The following is a 19,949-nucleotide window of genomic DNA, read 5'->3' as shown; positions in this document are numbered from 1 at the left end:
GCAGTGACAGAGGACGTAGTCACATCATTCCTATTGCACCCAAAGTCAACTGCTGTGCCCCACAAGTTAAAAAAAAAGGAGTATCTGTGCCTTCGGTCTCTCACTGATCATGTCAGAAGGATAATGTGATTAGAGCAAAACCAGAAGGCAAGAGTCTCTGTGTGAGATGAAGCCGGGATGATTTCCATGGTCCCTTCATCAGCTGGATTCCCCTGTGCTTGAAGGCCTGTTCCCACAAGTGCCTGCAGATTTGCCCATTTGAGTGAAGAATAGGGAACGCCTGGACGTTTCCTTGTCCTAAATGAAAAGAAGTGTTTTGACACGTTGAGATAACATAAAGCCAGCTTGGGCGCTTTAAAGGAGAAAGGTGGGGTAACAAAATTTAAAATAAAATAAATTTTTTTTTTAAAAAAAAATTTAAATTGTCTACTTCTGCAAGGTTTGTTGCTGCTCCGTGAATTTGATGAACAAACTTTTTTGTTCATCAGCCACATCGTTTGCAAAATACCAATTTTTTAAAAAAGTCATAATCCAAAAAAGTTTCACAACACAGTTTTAGTAACTTTCAACTTAGTAGCTTAGTAAACCACCATTTATGTTCAATTTGCAACGTTTGCAGTTGGTGCAAAAATACATGATTTTCTGCTCAATGTGGATGTGCAAAATAGATCCCCACAATTTTTTCACAAGAAATGCTAAAATGGGGGGAATGTACCAAAAATAAAACCCCTCTTGAAATCTCATCCAGTGGAGAAAAGACTTCCGAAATGAAAAAGTGTTAAGTGTTAATGTGGTTTAGGACCTTGATATTTGGCGGAACGCTTGCTCCCACCTAGATCTACTCGGATCACCTGCACGAGCCAGGAGGTGAGGCTGAGGAGCCTAACGCCGAGGGAGGCTTGGAAGGAAAAGACAAGAAACCGGGCCTTCTCGGCGGTGGCTCCTCGCCTATGGAATAACCTTCCTCCAGCGATTCGTGCGGCCCCTACGCTGGGCATATTTAAGAGTCAACTAAAAACATGGTTATATGTTCAGGCCTTCCCTCCTGTCAATACTTAATTTCCTTTCTCTTTCCATTTATTATTTGTTTTATTATATGTGGTGTTGTTTATCTGAAATTTGTTTTGTGTTTCACTGTATTCTTTTTATGGAAGCCGCTCAGAGTGGTCGATTTGACCAGATGAGCGGGATATAAATCAAATGAATGAATGAATGAATGAATGAATGAATGAATGAATGAATGAATGAATGAATGAATAAATAAATAAATAAATAAATAAATAAATAAATAAATAAATAAATAAAAAACATTTTAATTTGCAAGGACAAACAAATGGAAAAACTTCATGAGCTTACTTTATTTGTCTATACCAGCAAAATGTATAAAATATGTATGTATACTGCAGCGAAGATGAACTAGAAGGTAGTATAGAGAAATAAAGATAATTTTGCAATATCGGATCAAATGCCTTGCTGGCTGGATAGCTCAGTGGTTTAGGTAGTATCTGGCTGTGGAGCCAGAAGCTGGGAGTTCGATTTTCCCACTGGGCCTCCTGGGAGAAAAGCCAGCCTGTGTAGCCTTGGGCCAGCTGCCCAGTCACGGAAGAAGGAAGCAATAAACCACTTCTGTGTATTCTCTACTTAGAAAACCCCGGAAAAGGTCACCATGAGTCAGAATTGGCTCGGCAACACACAATTATTATTATTATTATCAAATGCTTATTGGAGAAAGTTTTTGCAGTTGCTCAATGCACCCTGGTTAATATTGTACCTACTTTTGTTACACTTTGCAAAATTACAAACAACTGATGATGTCTCCCATCTCAGTGCATTTGCATTTTTTAAGACTGACGCAATGAATCCCTTTGATGCATTATTCTGTGGCATCTCCATCAGACCATCTTATTTCCAAGGATGAGTGCATTGCATTTTTCTCCATATTTAAATATGATCAAGGAATTTTGACATCTGATTTAATTTGAATGTGGCTTGTAGGAACATAAAGAGGCAAGTGAAGTGTCTGCTGTTTAAAGGAGCGTCTTTTACCGACTTCAAAAATACTGAGGGCAATTTTTGCATGAATAAATCAGCCACTGATTTTCATTTCCAAGGAGCCTCTGACAATAAATAATGTTTCCTGTTCCGCGATAAAGCCCCAGAGTAATTGGCCTTTGATTGCAGAGTATTGTGTGTGTGTATGTGTGTGTCTTAATTCTTAGCTTTTCTTCCTTAAAAATAAAACCTGTGTTCAGTGAAAGGCAAATAGATCAGACAACTTTCGGAATTAATATGAAGACAGTGTCACTTGTCTACCATTGGAGTCCTGTTGATATGTCCTCATGCTTTTCTCCCAACTGTCAATCTAGACTTCCTCTTCTTTTAATTCTAAATAACTGGGATTCGGATGTAGTGTGAGACCCTACTTCCAACAGCTCATTTGTATTGCATTTGTGTGCGTATTTAGATATATTTTTTTTAGTGAGATGCTGTTATTTTTCCTTGCCTTCAAGTAGGAACCGACTTACAGTGACCCTAACAGGGTTTTCAAAGTGAGATATTTAAGGAATGGTTTTACCAGTTTGTTTGTCTTTTTGTTTGTTTAATTAATTAATTAATTAATTTATAAACTGCCTATCTGGCCCACCGGACCACTCTAGGTGGCTTCCACATATAATATCAAATAATAAAACATAGACAAATACATAATAATCAAACAAGAACAGCAGTAAAAATAAAAAGGAAAAGTAAGAAAAAAAATCAAGAGTTGGCTGGAGGGAAGGCCTGAATAAACAGCCATGTTTTTAATTGGGTTTTAAAGGTTCTGCTCGCCTATTGAGTTTCCGTGACCAAATGGGCATTTGAACCCTGGTCTCCAAAGTCTTCGTCCGTCATTCTGTCCACTACGCCACGCTGGAAATTTGAGCAAGGTGGGTGGCACCCATTTTGCAGAAGGACAAAACAATTATTTTAAAAGACGAGTCATTTTTCAGGGAAGTTGGCAAGTCTTTGGGGTCTGAATCTGAGTCTTGAGTCTTTGGTACTAAGTCCCAAATCTTAAACCCTAAGATGGACTCCCTGTTAAAAATAAGTTTTCCCCCAGAAAAAAAAGGGAGGAGTGGTTGGGTTCTGAGTCACGAGCTCAGTCATGGGGGGGACGACCAAGCTAAGTCCTAGTTGAGTCACCGGTGCAAATTAAGTCTGACTTAACAGCAAATCCAGACACCCGCGTCCCCATCCTTGTAATTTCCCCAGGAACCTGGATACAGGGCAAAAGTGAGATCTGGGCCAATCACTCATGAGGTCACTAGGTTACTATGAGAGTGAAAGAGGAACTGTTTCTACCGCTCTGAGCCCCATGGAGGAAGGAATGGGAAATTTGATCAATACAATCAATTCATTCCCACACAGACACCACTCCCTTGCTGCAGTCTCTTGTAGTGAGGCTGAACCCCCCCCCTTTTTTGGAACCTCTTCCTCCTGATATCCATTCATCTTCTTCCGTAAGACACAGGGTGACCTATTTTTGCTCCCGGCTTAATTTTTACAGTACAGTGGTGCCTCGCTAGACGATGATAATCCGTTCCACTGAAATCGCTGTTTAGCGAAATCATTGTCTAGCGAAAAGCATTTCCCCGCTGGAATGCATTGAAACCTGTTTAATGCGTTCCAATGGGGAAGAATCGTCGTTGTCTAGCAAAGATCGGCCATAGGAAAGCCGCTTTGTGAGCCGCCGATCAGCTGTTTAAATCGCTGTCTTGCGAAGTGTAGGTCCCGAAAACACCTGTTTTGCGAGCGCGGAGGGAGCTGTCAAAGTCATTGTCTAGCGAAAATCAATTTGCGAAGCAGGGGCCAAACATTGTCCAGCGAAATTCCCCCACAGGAATCACTGTTTTGCGAATTGCTATAGCAATCGAAAAAAGCCAATGTCTAGCGAAAAATCTGTCATGCGGTGTAACTGTCTAGAGAGGCACCACTGTATCTCTTAAAGTGGGAGATAGGGACAGATTTCAAACCATTGAAAAAAATTCAGATTCCAAAGCCTTCGCGAATACATCAAATTTCATATCATTCAGTCGGCTTCATGGGTGGGGAAAGCCTCGAACCTCTTTAGTCTTTCTGGTTTCGGTCCAGCACTCTCCAGGAGCTGTCGGCTTCAGAGAGCTTCGGCGTCAACCCACTTTTGAAGGAGCCCAGCTTCAATTCTGAAGGTTTGGGTGTGGATATGACACCTTGATCGCAGTGGCCTCTAAATGAGTCGGTGTTACAGCCATAGACACCACTTGCAAGAGGATCTTCTGACCCTTAGAGACGATCTGTCCCTTGACATGCTCAAGTCTAAAATGTACTATCTTATGTGTGTTGAGTATAGCTCCCTCCTCATCTCCTCCTTGGTCTAACTCTTTACTGTTGCAGACTAATAACATTTAACACAAAATATTGTGTGTGAAGGGTTTCTTCTAGAGGTGTCAGCACACCTTTTCCTATAATACTCCTCCTCCTGTGCTGAGGTTTTTGTTTTCCTGAGTCTGTAAAACCTGGGGTTTCCCAGGCCTGCTGATACGCCACTATCCTTCCGCTTGGGGTGGAGGAGGGTGCATTTTGGCTGCAACGTTCAGCAGCCGGAGCTCTGGAAATAGAGGGGACGATCTTATCAGACCACAGACTCCTCTTCAATCTCAACGTGCAGTCCGGGACCCATTTCAAGTGATTTATTGCCGCTTTCCAGTGGCTTGTGAAAGCAAGCTTTCCAAAAGGCTCCAGATAACTGTAGCTTTTGCCACATTTCGGCAGCTCAGCTGTCAATGCATCCATTTCTCCATTTAGTGACACGTCCGTGCTGATTTACTGTCGCATTTTCTCCCCCTCCTGGTATAAACAACTCTCCCTCGGAGATCGGACACGAAGAAGAGAGAGCCCAGTGGCTTTCCTCCCACTTAGAAATGAGGGAGAAGAATCGATTTTCAATAAGTCTTGAAAGGTTAATAATTCTAGCGATAAATGAAACTCAAGCCAATGGACAAACAATACGGCTGGCGACGGGAGGCTAAAGCACACGCTGCTGTAGCAAACCAAGAGGCAGGCTTTCCTTCCACGGGAAGCACTCCTTTTGGATCTGTGCCTCTTGCCCTTTCCATTGTTACTTCTCAAATGTCTGTGTCTCTGCTGTTTTGTTCTCCTTTTGCAAAAGATTCCTGGGAAAAAGGGTCCTGTTGTCATCTAGTCCTCTTTCTGATCTTCTACCTGACTATTGCCATTGCTATTATGATTGCAGCTATTACTAGTAGTACTATTATTCTTTATTATTTGCGGCACACTGAATTAATTTCATCAGTCGTTATTTATACGCTGGCTTAATCCTTATGCCTTTCTGAATCACAGCACTGGCTTCAGTTTGAATAATGGCTGAGTAGAAGGAACCTGGTTTCATTTGCTTTCTTTGCAGGCTGCTACATCAAAACACAAAGCTATTATGACAATGAAGTCATGATGTTAAAATATGTGCCATTGTGTGCGTGAATTGTGTGAACATTAGTGTCACATTACTGCTCAGTGCGTATGTGTGTGTTTGTGCGTACACACAGTAGCAGCTGCCTAAACCAGTAGCTACAGAATAGAACAGCCCGAGGATCTTTAAAAGCTTACATAATTTTTTAAGTCTCAAAAGTTACCCCAGAATGCCAAGAGCCTGGAGGCCTTGGCAAGATAATTGCTAAGTTTTGGGGGCCACCACAGAACAGGCTTCTTTCTTTCTTTCTTTCTTTCTTTCTTTCTTTCTTTCTTTCTTTCTTTCTTTCTTTCTTTCTTTCTTTCTTTCTTTCTTTCTTTCTTTCTTTCTTTCTTTCTTTCTTTCTTTCTTTCTTTCTTTCTTTCTTTCTTTCCTTCCTTCCTTCCTTCCTTCCTTCCTTCCTTCCTTCCTTCCTTCCTACCTACCTACCTACCTACCTACCTACCTACCTACCTACCTACCTACCTACCTACCTACCTACCTACCTACCTACCTACCTACCTACTTACTTACTTACTTACTTACTTACTTACTTACTTACTTACTTACTTACTTACTTACTTACTTACTTACTTACTTACTTAAGTATTGATGAAGGACTGGAGATCAGAAGCAGGAGACGAGGTGTGAGCACTTAATAAGGGTCCTGGTGGTCCTGCAGATAATTTGTGTCCCAAACCATTTTAAAACTTTAAAAAGCTGCCTTAAATTGGGCTTGGAAGTTCTCCAGACGCTTATCCCTAATTCCCATCCCTGCAGTGGCCAGAGGTTGTAAACATCTGACAACATCTGGGGAGCCCATGAATTCCCCACCGCGAGTTTAAAGTATTGTTGGCAAGCAAATGGGACAAATCTCCTTCCCCTAGTCAATGTTTACCCTCATGTCAATGCAGTGATTCTTGTGCATCTTGTACCAAGTTTGCTGCTGATATTTTTGACAGACATCTCAAAATATCACAGAGTGCCGCCGCTCAGAATATGCTAGATGGTCCAACTCAAGTATTGGCAGTTTCTAATGTTCATATTCACTCACATTGTGTAATGGCAGCAATCAGCTATTTAAAAAAATGATAGGGCCGCGTACTGTATCCTTGTGATAAGCAACTGCTGGACACCTCAGTGGTTCAGGTTTGTGACTGTAGATCCAGAGGTTGGGAGTTCAATTCCCCACTGTGCCTCCTTGACAAGAGCTGGACTTGTTGATCCATAAGAGTCCCTTCTAGCTCTGCAGTCTTGAGACTAAGACTCTCATGCTATTTCTGCCCACCTGCTATGAGTCATTTTCTCGGTTGGCGATTCCAGCGCATGAATTAAACCTATAGTTAGGCATCCTTCAGTCTCGAAAGACTATGGTAGCGTGCTCTGTATGGAGGGCTTGGAACAGCGCCTAGTGTGGCTGAGAAGGCCAATTCGAGAGTGACAATCCCTTCCACACTGAGGACAAATACAATCTGTCCCCTGTCCAGCTCCCTGGTTTTGCTGCTTTCGGGGCTGCCTCTTTGCCTCGGCCTGCTGGACAAGGGTCTCTTCAAATTGGGAGAGGCCATGATGCACCGCCTGCCTCCAGGCTGAGCGCTCAGATGTCAGGGTTTCCCATCTGTTGAGGTCTATTCCTAAGGCCTTCAGATCTCGCTTGCAGATCTCCCTGTATCGCAGTTGTGGTCTCCCTCTGGGGCGCTTTCCCTGCACTAATTCTCCATAGAGGAGATCCTTTGGAATCCGACCATCAGCCATTCTCACAACGTGCCTGAGCCAACGTAGACATCGCTGTTTCAGTAATGTATTCATGCTGAAAATTCCAGCTCGTTCTAGGACTGCTGTGTTTGGAACTTTGTCCTGCCAGGTGATGCCCAAAATCCGTCGGAGGCAACGCATATGGAAGGTGTTCAGCTTCCTCTCCTGCCGTGCACAAAGGGTCCAGGACTCATTGCAGTACAGGAGTGTGCTTAGAACGCAGGCTCTATAAACCTGGATCTTCGTATGTGTCGACAGCTTCTTATTGAGCCATACTCTCTTTGTTAAACCTGTAATATCTTTGATAATTGTGAGTTGCCTGGTTCCTTAGCATATTGGATTGCGCAGGTAGATAGCCATTTGCTGGCCACGTTCTCCGTCTCTCGTGTCTCACTGTTGACCCAGTTTTCAGAATGCTCACATTTGAATATAGATTGGAAACACGCACTGGAGGAGAGAATAGAATTGCCACTCTAGGGACTGGCTGCTAATACAAATGAATGCACAAGTTCAAATTTTCCATCCGTCTGCACGCCGCTGTGTATACAGAGATCTGTACTAATTTTCTTTTCCCTAAGTCATAATTGCAGAAGGACAAATCCATGCCCTGTTGGATCTGGGCAAAGGTCCTTAGGTATCCTACCAGATGATGGTCTACAATTTCCAGAATTCTGATTTTACTTTCCAGCATTGGAGTTAAGGAACACAAAACTTTGGTTAGTTGCAAAGACTGTCTGGGATATCCTGTACCATTTGCTGCCAAATGCTGGATGTCTGCACAGAGAAGCACCAACCAGTATGGCCAGTGGTTGTGGATTCTGGGTGCTGTAGTTCAACATTTGGGAGCTACTACATGCGCCATCTCCATTCTACACATACAGATCCCTTTGTAGTCAGAATTGCACTGTTTACATATGAGAGGAGAGAGGGGAGTTTGCAGAAATGTCAAGAAACAATATATATTAAAACTGTACACCTAACTGGAGGGGTCCTGAAAGAGTCCTCAATGAGGACTGCAGGCATGGACTGGGAAGGGAGAATATGAAAAGGGAGGTGGTGGGATAGAGTACAAAAAGTTGTGCAGGTAGATAGCCATAGATCTGCAGCTGGAATCCAAAGCAGGGCCACCTACTTTGTTGTAGGTTGTATTGTTTTTTCTCTGTTACAGAGTGCATATTCTTTTCCCCCTCATCTCTAATGAACAGAGTGGGTTTCTAAGGCAGCCACAGGGAAGGGAATGAGTGAGGGATATTAAAAGGGCAATGGGCATGCTCCTCTTCGATTCCTTTTTAAAAGGGCAATGCAGGGAGCATACTCTTCTCTAAGCTTTCCATCCTTTCTCCCCAGCCTTCCCTTTCTGGAGCTGAAATCAATTGATACAGTGGCCACAGCATAGACTTTCATTATACAGTGGGGTCTTGACTTGAGAACTTAATCCGTATTGGAAGGCGGTTCTCAAGTCAAAAAGTTCTCAAGTCAAATCTGCATTTCCCATAGGAATGCATTGAAAACCATTTGATCCGTATCTGCTCTTTTCCGTCCATCGAAACTAATGGGAAGCTGCTATTCTGCCTTCGACCACTAGAGGGGGATATTTTGTTTCTTTTTTTCTTAGGTCAAGAAAGGTTCAGGGAAGGCAGGGAAAATACAGTCCAGGCAGTCCAGTACCAGGCAGTCCGAAGACTGTCTCCCAATCCACTCTCTAAACGCTGGGAGGAGTGAGGAAGCAGACAGGCACCCTTTTCACTGGCCAACAGTTAACGGAAAGTTCAAATTTTGCACTTTCCCTGCCTCCCACGTGGTTTTTTTCAGTTCTTAACTCAAATCTAAGTACTTAAGTCAAGTCAATATTTTCCTATGAGAGTGGTTCTTAAGTCAAAATATTCTTAACTCAAGCCGTTCTTAAGTCAAGACCCCACTGTAGTAGTGACTTTACTACTAGATTCGTTTCTAGGGTAAACCCAGTTTTTTCTTTAGCTTTCCTTTTGCCTCCACCATTTCTAATTGCAATGTGTGAATGAAGATTTGCACAAAGGATCGGCTGGGGGGGGGGGTCACTTCCCTGCCATTGCCTTTGGGTTCTTTGCTGAGATCTTTGCCAGAAATGCACAAATACACCCTCATTCGGCTCGTATCTGTGTGTTCGAAGACAGTGCACCTCTTTTATACATACCGTCAATCCCTTGGACTTAGTTGAGTCCTCTTTTAAGAGAAACACCTAAATTCTTCTTCTCTTCCTTTATAAAACTGTAAGATATCTTGGAATACTTCCAGTCAAGCAGGCCCAGATTTACTGCCTCGGAACCCTACTTTCAACTGATGTCTCTCCTGTTTCCTTCTCTGCCTTCTGTCAAATTCACTACCCTTTTTTTATGGGGACATCTTTCCTGTGCTCATATTTCTTCATCTCACTTTGAGCTTTGCCAAGAACCCTTCATCCTCTCTCCCTCCTGCTGGCTCGCAGTGTCCATTTGTTCAGCCCACAACTCATCCATCTTCCTCCAAATATTCTTTATCTTCACCCAGAGAGCTAAAAATAAACAGACCATCCCTCCTTCCATTTGTCTACTGTGAATAGTCTTACTGGCTTATTTGCCTGCATTTCTTCTCCTGCCTCCAGCTTTTATGTGATGATCTTTTCATTAGTTTCTTCTTCAGAGCTGAAGCCAGCTCCTGTTTTTTTTTTTATCTCCTCACAATGTTTTGACCATTAATCTACCCTCTGACTACCCACAGCCAAGCCACTGAATCATTTTGAGCTGCTTGCTTCTTGAATCGCACAGCTGAACTAACAGAGCCACTGTTTTGGTGGACTGGTTCTATGCTGCACTTATATCTTCTGTTGTGTTAGCTTTCCCACCGTCCCTTTTCATTAGGCGTTTGAAGGCTATTCACTCCAAAACTGCACTAAAAAGTTTTAAGCTTATGAAACTGTAGTGTTGTGCTTCCTTCAATTATAGATACGTTGGGGGGGGAAATGTGTGCTTAACCCATTTTATTATGGTCTCTGAGCCAGTTGTAGTGGTTAAAATGTTGAATCAGGGTTCCTAATGGAGTATGATCATGATCACTGCAGAGGATAACAACAGCCACGAAATTAAAAGACGCCTGCTTCTGGGGAGGAAAGTGATGACAAACATCGACAGCATCTTAAAAAGCAGAGACATCACCTTGTCGACAAAAGTCCGCATAGTCAAAGCTATGGTTTTTCCGGTAGCGATGTATGGAAGTGAGAGCTGGTCCATAAAGAAAGCAGACCGCCGAAGAATTGATGCTTTTGAATTGTGGTGCTGGAGGAGGCTCTTGAGAGTCCCCTGGATTGCAAGGAGAACAAACCTATCAATTCTAAAGGAAATCAACCCTGAGTGCTCACTGGAAGGACAGATCCTGAAGCTGAGGCTCCAAGACTTTGGCCATCTCATGAGGAGAGAAGACTCCTTGGAAAGGACCTTGATGTTGGGAAAGTGTGAAGGCAAGAGGAGAAGGGGATGACAGAGGATGAGATGGACGGACAGGGTCACCGAAGCTACCAACAGGAATTTGACCCAACTCCGGGAGGCAGTAGATGACAGGAGGGCCTGGCGTGCTCTGGTCCATGGGGTCATGAAGAGTCGTCCACGACTAAATGACTGAACAACAACAAAAATGGAGTATGAAACTGACTGGATGACATGAGTCTTACAATCTAAGAAATGCAAAACTGGAAGGGACCCTATGGATCACTTGAGTCCAGCTCCTGTCAAGGAGGCCTAGTGGGGGAATTGAACTCCCAACCTCTGGCTCCACAGTCAGATGCCTCAACCACTGAGCTACCCAGCAGCTCCAGTTACTCTCACCCACACCTATCTTTTAGGGTTGTACCGATGATAATGGTGTGGAGAAAGAGGAGCCCTGTGCATTTCGCTGGACGCAGCGAAGAAAAGGCAAACTAGAGAGACGGATAAATGCGTAGTGGCAACAGCTTGCCCCAGGAACTGCTTGAGGATTCTCTGCAACTGCTCTGATCTTCCCTTGTCCACTGGGTAACTCTTCATTTCCCAGCAACCACAGAACGTGAGATACGGCCACTGAGATACCAGGGAGATACTCCAAGATAGAGGGAGCAGCTCTTCACAGGCAAAGCTTGCCCAATACATTTTTGCTGCCTGGGCCAAAGGACAAAAAAAGATGTTTACACCCTTTCTAGCTTTCTCGTAGGGCACCTTGGTATTGAGAGGCAATGACTCTGTTCTTGTAAAACAGGCTGGTTTTATAAATTAAAAATATTTGTATTCCAAGCCAGTTGATTGCAAACTTCAGCTCCATTGCAGAAGAAATAGAGGACAAGGCGAAAGGAGCCATCTGGAAGTGTTGTGGGCTAGCAGTGCGTGAGAGATGCCTCTATTTGCTATCCTGAATAGGTAAATCTGCATTTTGCACTATTACGTCCACTTCAAAGTGCTACCTTGCTCCTCACCTTCCATATTGACCATCTGGAAAGAGCGCTTCATTCAGACCTGAAGCCCTCCATACCGGTGGGCTCTGTATTTACCGTGGCTTCCAAGAAATTGTTTCAGAGTCTTAATCTCCTTTGAAGGTGAATGCCCGAGAGAGCTAATGGGATGGTGACGAGGCCTGTAATCCTGTTTGTTTTTGCAATAATGGGCTCATTGATGGCGGCTTTGGTTGGTAAGAGCAAAGTCCGAACAAAGGAGAGCTTCAGGCACAATTTAATAGTGGCTCGTAGCAACTCCAAGCACAGCTTGCCAGCGTTGCTTTGGACTCCCAGGGCTGTGTGTTCCCTTGTCAATATGCGCTTCCTGTTGTAAGGATGGCATGCCATCGACGTGGCTATTGGATCCCACGCAGTGGTGTTCGGATGTGCAAAAGACATGGCCGGTAGGTACAAAGTTAGGGTCGGAGGAGAAAAGAGGAGCTACTTCATAAATGTCCTCGAATGTTTGGAGATAATGAGGTTGAGCTAGTGTGTGTATTGGAGAGCAGCACCATTGAGAATGAGGACAGAGCACCTGCTTTGTAGGAGGACGGAGAAGCCAAATCCTGCACCTGGAAGTGGTATTTAGGCACTCATTATGCTTGCCTCTTCCTGCAAGGGAAAAATATTGATATGAATGTAATGTTATTATCTTCCTTTCTGCTGCAGAATAGAAATGGCTCTCCTGGATAAAAACAGACAGAACGGTTGTTGAGACATTGCAAATTCATTAGTTTTTAAGGCTGCAGCCTTTAAAAACTAATGAATTATACATATTCCAATAAGTATGTCAGTAAAAGAAGCTTGGTAGTTTAGATTCTCTCCCCTGTCCCCCCCCCACAAAAAAATTCACTTTTTGGCTTTCTGATGTGTAACCCAATTCTTCCCTCTTCCTCTTCTTCGTTTTATCCTGTAGTTAAAGCAATCCTACAATGGAAGAGTTTGATAACACATAGGCTAATTGTGCCGCAAGGGGCTAATTTAAGGGATTTGTCATCCTAAAGCGACTTAAAGGCGATGTAGGTAACCAGGAGCTCCATGTTAGTTGCAAAAGGGAGGCAGTAAGTGACAAACAGAATGCATAGTTTGGGGGATTCGTTGTGCAATTATGAGTTTCTTGAGGAGGAGCAACCTGAGAATTAACGTTGAGGGGTGGGGAGGGAATGCGGCTCCATTGCCCTTCCGTTCTGAAGTTTCAATCCTTCAACCATTATTGAACTTGGACCTTCTTTTTTTTTTTTTTTACAAACAGAAACTGCTTTAGAGAAAGGCTCTGGAAAGGTTTGTGCTTGTTGGTTTGGAAAAGACTCCCCCCCCCCTTTGGGTCTGCTTGTAATGGAAGTTGAAAGGTTGTGAGTGACCTTTGCCTGGAGGACTTGCTGCCTACGAGAGCGGGCAGCACTAAGTTAGATGTCGGAAGCATTTTTGTAAATGTAAATGGTTTCTGGGCAATAGCCCTAAACTAACAATCTCAAGCCATTTCCTATGGTATGTTGTTTAGTCGTTTAGTCATGTCCGACTCTTCGTGACTCCATGGACCAGAGCATGCCAGGCCCTCCTGTCTTCCACTGCCTCCCCACAGTTGGGTCAAATTCATGTTGGTCGCTTTGATGACCCTGTCCACCCATCTCGTCCTCTGTCGTCCCCTTCTCCTCTTGCCTTCACACTTTCCCAACATCAGGGTCTTTTCCAGGGAGTCTTCTCTTCTCATGACATGGTATAAGAACTGATAAATCTGGTGTCCACTATCATCCCTTCCACCTCCACCTTAAGCTCCCCACCATTATCTTCCACCAGTATTCATCAGAGATGGGGGATTGAGTTGTAGGAATGGCTATCAGTGGCTCAGAACACGCCTCCCCCCTGCCCCCTCTCTTTTTTCTGGGGAAAAAACTTATTTTTTATTAGGGACGCAGACATGAAGCTTAGGACTCAGGAGATGGTACCCAAGAATTGGACTCAGACTTGAGTCTTGGTACCAAAGACTCCGATTGGAGACTCAGACCCAAAGGTTTGCTAACATCTCTGCCATTCAGTGTGCGTGACTATTTCCTTAAACATGACCTTAGATTGTCTTTGGCAGGTATTTATGGTGGAGGTGGAAAGAGAAGAATTCCAAGCAGTCGAGATATGGAAAATATAATTGATTTGTGGCGTCTGTTTCCCCACTCTGTCTGAAGGCAGAAATATTTCAGCCTTCTTGCTCAGCATCTCCCTCATTTAATCAGTGAAGATGATGTCTGGCAGGATAAATAAAGGCAAACCATCATCACTCAAGGAAGGATGCAAATATTTGTTGTTGGCAGACAAGTATGAAAAATGTTGAAAGTTTCTTCGAAAGATTACAAGAGTTTTTGTCCCTCCCCCCCCCCCTCTCTGGAACTCTTCTGTGAAAAATTCACAGAGGCGCTTTCCCCCCCTGCTCCAAAACATCCCTGTACTTTGCACAGAGAGCCTTGTGTTTTGCACAAAAATCCTCCTATTTTTCACAAAACGCAAGGTTTTAAAAGTGAAATACACAGGGTGTGTTTTTCTCCACCCACAACCGCTTTTGGGAATGCTGCTGGTGTCCAAAAAAACAGTGCTGCTATTATTGCCTTTCATGGAACAGCAATCAATCAATCAATGAATCAATCAATCAAACAGCTGTTGCCAATTTTTTGATGCAGTGGAGACACCCTTTGTCGCTGGGGATAAGAAAATTAGTTACAATACGTGCTTTCAAATGATGAAAGGAAGTCACAACCTCAGGAACATAGGAATGTCAACATGAGTCATGCAATGTTAAATCTAAGATCGGGAGAGCAGCGGGGAGCTGTCTGAATATCCATTGGTGCCCTGGAGCAATGCTCTACCTCAAGGGCACTGAGGGGGGCATTGGAATGGTGGTTTGCAGCTGTAAGTGCCATGACAGGTATCATAGTCCATGAGCGTCAGGCACCACCGCCAGGTCTGGCCTTTTATATGGCTTTAACATTGCCTTTTAAAATAATCTATCATCTGAGTTTAAAGATGGTGCATGTTAGAATTGAGTTTTATCTACTGTTTTTAATTTGTTCTGAAAACGTGTTTTAATCTGTAGTACATTGATTTAGGTACTGTGGCAGACAAAAAAGTGATAAATACATAGTTTTAACATGTGAGTAAATCAACGATTGGTGTGTAGAAGCATTGAGCAAGATCATATGGGTCTAAAACAGAAGCAAGAACAACAGTTGATCCTTTGTTCAGGATGGTCCTCCTGACACTGAATGGGCTCTGTGGCACAGTGGTTAAACTGCAAGCCTCTGCTCATGACCTGAGTTCAATCCCGGAGGATTCCAGTACAGTGGTGCCCTGCTTGACGATTGCCTCATTATACGATGAAATCGCTTCATGACGATGTTTTTGCGATTGCTATTGCGATCGCAAAACAATGTTTCAAAGTGCTTTTTTTGCTTGATGATGATCGATTCCTTGCTTCGGGAACTGATTTTTCGCTTAACGACGATCAGAAAACAGCTGATCGTCGGGTTTCAAAATGGCCGCCTGCTGTGCAAAACGGCTCCCCGCTGTGTTTAGGATGCCTTTTTCACTTTACAGGCACCGGAAAATGGCCGGCCTATGGAGGATCTTTGCTGGACAATTAGGTATTTCTCCCATTGGAACACATTGACCGTTTTTAATGCATTTCAGTGGGGGTTTTCCCCCTGCTTGACGACGATTTCACTCTACAGTGATTTTGCTGGAACGGATTATCGTCGTCAAGCGGGGCACCACTGTAGCTGGTTGAAGGTTGACTCAGCTTTTCAACTTTCTGAGATCTGTAAAATGAGCACCCAGCTTGCTGGTGGGCAAGTTGTTCTTTACATAATTGTGTTGTAAACTGCCCAGAGAGCGTTTTAGCATTGTGGGCGATAATATACATCAAAACAACAATAACAATAACGTTTGAAGCCATTATCTCAAATTGGTACATGTTTTTTTGCCTCTCTCTCTTGTTGGTCTCTTCTCAGGGGCTATGAGGATCCTATTGAGACTGAAATTGTTGACGAGAGGATTCCATACCTGCATGGTACTTACGCGGCGCCTTTGGCCCAACCCGAACGGGGGAGCATGGCCAGCATCGACCGCCTGGGCAAGCGTTCCCCTTCCATCGACAGCATCCGCAAGGATCCCCGGTGGCGGGACCCAGACCTCCCTGAAGTCATTGCTATGCTCAGTCACCCCATCGACCCCGTCAAGTCCAACGCGGCGGCCTACCTCCAGCACCTCTGCTACGAGAACGACAAGATTAAGAAGGACGTGAGGCACCTCAAAGGGATCCCCATCCTGGTGGGCCTGCTAGACCACCCAAAGCCAGAGGTGCACCGCAAAGCTTGTGGCGCGCTCCGCAACATCTCCTACGGAAAGGATAACGAGAACAAAGTGGCGATAAAGAACTGCGACGGGATCCCGGCGTTGATCAGGTTGTTGCGGAAAACCAACGACATGGAAGTGCGGGAACTCATCACAGGTTGGTTTTTTGCAGTCTTTCTTCCGGGAATCTGTTTTTTCAGGAAGGCGTTTATGAGATTTTAAGCGCACCTTATCGTTCGTTTTGTAGAGATGGGGGAGTGACAGCCAATGTGCCACTCCTGCAGGTGGGAGGTAGGATTTTTGGCCCACCAGATACATTTCTCTCCCCCTGCAGAAGGGCAGTGGGGGGGCTCACATCCCCTGGGGGAGTGCAAGCTGCTTGCAGGTCCACTTTTCTCCCTACCGTCCACTCTACCTGCTAGCTGGCTCGCTCAACAAAATCTAAAAGATAAGAGCTTGGTCATCTGGTCCATGGGCTACTGATCCCTTGCCAAAATGTGTTTGTTTAGCCTGCAGTCTTATTCCTGTTTATCTGGAAGGAAGCTCCATTGAACTCAGACTGCTTTCTTCTGAGTAGAGAGTAGCAGGGTTGCATTGTAAGTTAAACTGTCATATCAGTCTCTGATAGATACCTACTTCTCAAAGCAGTGCATACAAGAAACATTCTAGATGGGCGGTATATAAATCTAATAAATAAATACAAACAGATAAGATATGTTTGTTGAAGATGTGATTTATTCATATACAGAATCTCCAAAGCATTTTTTTTTCAAAAAGTAACCTCAGTATGAAAATCTAAAACAAAATTAAAAGGTAAAGGTTCCCCTTGACATTTTTAGTTCAGTCGTGTCTGACTCTGGGGGGCGGTGCTCATCCCGTTTTTCAAGCCGTAGAGCCAGCGCTTGTCCAAAGACAGTTTCCGTTGTCACGTGGCCAGCGTGACTAGGGAACTAAATAGATAGATATAAATAAATAAATACAAGGAAAAAAACTCCTGAAGGTAGGTGCGTGCGTGCGTGCGTGCGTGCGTGCGTGCGTGCGTGCGTGCGTGCGTGCGTGCGTGCGTGCGTACGTACGTACGTACGTACATACATACATACATACACACATACATACATACATACAGTTAGTTGCATTTCAGAAAAGTAATTTTTAAAATATTCTTTTTTTAAATTAAAAAAAATTCAGTACTGCTCTGAAAATAAAAAGAGAGGACCCTGGCAGATTTATTCATTTAATCATATAGTATATTTATGTACGCCGTGAAATAGCAAAAAAGATTTGCATCTCTGAAACATCAACAAATAAATGGGCTGGAATTCAGAAAGAGCATTGCCTCAGCATAATAAAAGCTGAGGGAGCAGCATTCTTGATTTCTTTGTTGAAAAGCCCGCAGGGAAAGATCACATTGAATTGGGTAGTGGAAGGCTGTTTTGTGGTCAAAATGCCACAACCAGGAAGTCTGTGTTCCTGGTTACTCCTGTGTCACCTCACCTCAGAAGATCAAGAGTGAGTAGTAGATATTATTGGTTCGCAGGATCCTGTATAATGGATGAACCTTTAATACCAAGGTAAAGGTAAAGGTAAAGGTTCCCCTTGACAATTTGTGTCCAGTCATGTTCGACTAGGGGTGTGTGTGCTCATCCCTGTTTCCAAGCCATAGAGCCAGCATTTTTGTCCGAAGACAATCTTCCGTGGTCACATGGCCAGTGAGACTTAGACATGGAACACTGTTACCTTCCCACCGAGGTGGTCCCTATTTATCTACTCACATTTGCATGCTTTCGAACTGCTAGGTTGGCGGGAGCTGGGACAAGTGACGGGCACTCAATCTGTCACGTGGATTCGATCTTACGACTGCTTGGTCTTCTGACCTTGCAGCACAGAGGCTTCTGCGGTTTAGCCCGCAGCGCCACTACATCCCTTCTTTTAATACTAAACAACTCTCTAAAACCAACTGTCTTTTTTGAGACCATCTCAGAACCTTTACTTTAAATCAAACCACCCTGAAATGTAGCCTTCAGAGATGTGAAATTAAGATACAACAGAGAATTATCAACCCCTTGTACCATTAATACTATTAATAGCTCGTGGAAATGTTTGATTTTACTTCAAACATAAATTCAGGTATCTGTGTCATGGAGCTTTGTTTCTCAAAGTGTTTACGCTGATAAGGATGGCATTTCCCCCCAAAACACTGCTATCTCGTGAAATGGATCATGACCAATATTGTTGAGTCCTAGAGTTACACAGTACTTTGAAACCCATCATAAATAACTTTGTGACCGCAGGGGCTATGGTTGTGTATGTAGGACAGGTTTGGATATTACATTAACCCATGGTTTGAAACTGTCTTATTCCATTCAAACCATAGGCAATATGAACAAAGGTTTATCAGTTTACAGTTTGGCATCACCTGGCAGGACAAAGTTCCAAACAGAGTAGTCCTAGAATGAGCTGGAATTTTCAGCATGCATACATTACTGAAACAGCGACGTCTACGTTGGCTTGGGCACGTCATGAGAATGGCTGATGGTCAGATTCCAAAAGATCTCCTGTATGGAGAATTAGCACAGGGAAATCGCCCCAGAGGGAGACCGCAGCTGCGATACAAGGACATCTGTAAGCGGGATCTGAAAGCCTTAGGAATGGACCTCAACAAATGGGAAACTCTGACATCCGAGCGTTCAGCCTGGAGGCAGGCATTGCATCACAGCCTCTCCCAATTTGAAGAGACCCTTGTCCAGCAGTCTGAGGCAAAGAGGAAGTCACAAAAGCAGCAAAACTAGGGAGCTGGACAGGGGACCAATTGGATTTGTCTTCAGTGTGGAAGAGATTGTCACTCTCAAATTGGCCTCCTCAGCCACACTAGACGCTGTTCCAAGTCCTCCATACAGGGCACGATACCATAGTCTCTCGAGACTGAAGGATGCCTACCTCTACCTCTATCAGTTTACATCGGGGTTCCCAACCTTGGGTCTAGGGACTGCATCTCCCAAAAGCCTTCACCACTAGTAGTGCTGGTCAGGATTTCTGGGAATTGTAGTCCAAGAACATCTGGAGACTCAAGACTGGAAACTACCGCTCTGAAGTCCAGATGATGCAAAACAAATAAAAGGGCTATGCAATGCATAAAAAGAGAAAGATTTGGAAGCAAAGGGGAGGAAAAATGAATTAGCTTTATTATGACTAGTGGCAGCCACAAGGGTAGAAAACCTAGTGCTTGTTAGGTGTTCTAATCTATAAATATCAATTAATCCCATACATTGGGGACAATGATACTTGGGAGTACAGAAGATCTAGATGTCCCTGGTTTGGCGTCTCTTTCCTGGAGGATGCGCTGGCTGGCAGACCTGGGCAAAATGGGGCCCTCCAGATGTTGCTGAACTGCAGCTCCCAGCAATCCTAGCCGACACAGCCAATAGTGAGGAGTGTTGGGATTTGCAGTTCAGCAACATCTGGAGGGACACACTTTGCCCAGGTCTGCCTGAATGGGACACACCTATTTGTGGATGAAGCGGTGCGGCAGCATTTTGCTGTGGATTTGTATGTGCAAATGAAATATTTTTATTTCTGCATGGCCTATAGCCCCTTCCCTTCATTTCCCACCCAAAGAAGACGAGTGCCGTATGATCCACTTCTTGCTGTGACAAGCTCACCGGTCTTTATTAAACAGATCAGAAATTGAGCCACAGCAAGTGACAACAGTGGGTTGGGTTTTTTTTTTATGGTTGTTTTTCCACAACACACACACTTTGAGTTGGATGTGAACTCTTGGGACCCTGGCGGAGTGCTGTATTTCAGCTGATGATTCTCCGATTCCTGATATAGAGAAGAATGAGAGCAGGCCTGATAAGGAAAGTAATATGTTGTGATTCGGGAAAGCAGCAAAAGGTC

At 44.0% G+C, this 19,949-nt stretch overlaps 1 protein-coding gene across 19 annotated transcripts in view; it reads left to right on the top strand.

Moving 5' to 3' along the window:
* ARVCF (ARVCF delta catenin family member) overlaps window positions 1-19,949 on the top strand; it is a 456,576-nt gene that overhangs the window by 316,789 nt on the left and 119,838 nt on the right. For all 19 annotated transcript variants that reach the window (XM_072983699.2, XM_072983702.2, XM_078381689.1 and 16 more), the window contains one exon: window positions 15,710-16,209. In XM_072983699.2, the coding sequence (XP_072839800.2) occupies window positions 15,710-16,209 (500 nt within the window). The remainder of the gene's footprint in view (window positions 1-15,709; window positions 16,210-19,949) is intronic.

This window comes from Pogona vitticeps, chromosome 14 (genome assembly GCF_051106095.1).
Source record: "Pogona vitticeps strain Pit_001003342236 chromosome 14, PviZW2.1, whole genome shotgun sequence".
NCBI lineage: Eukaryota > Metazoa > Chordata > Lepidosauria > Squamata > Agamidae > Pogona > Pogona vitticeps.
Note: the sequence above shows the minus strand (reverse complement) of the source record. Positions and strands in the feature narration are given on the sequence as shown.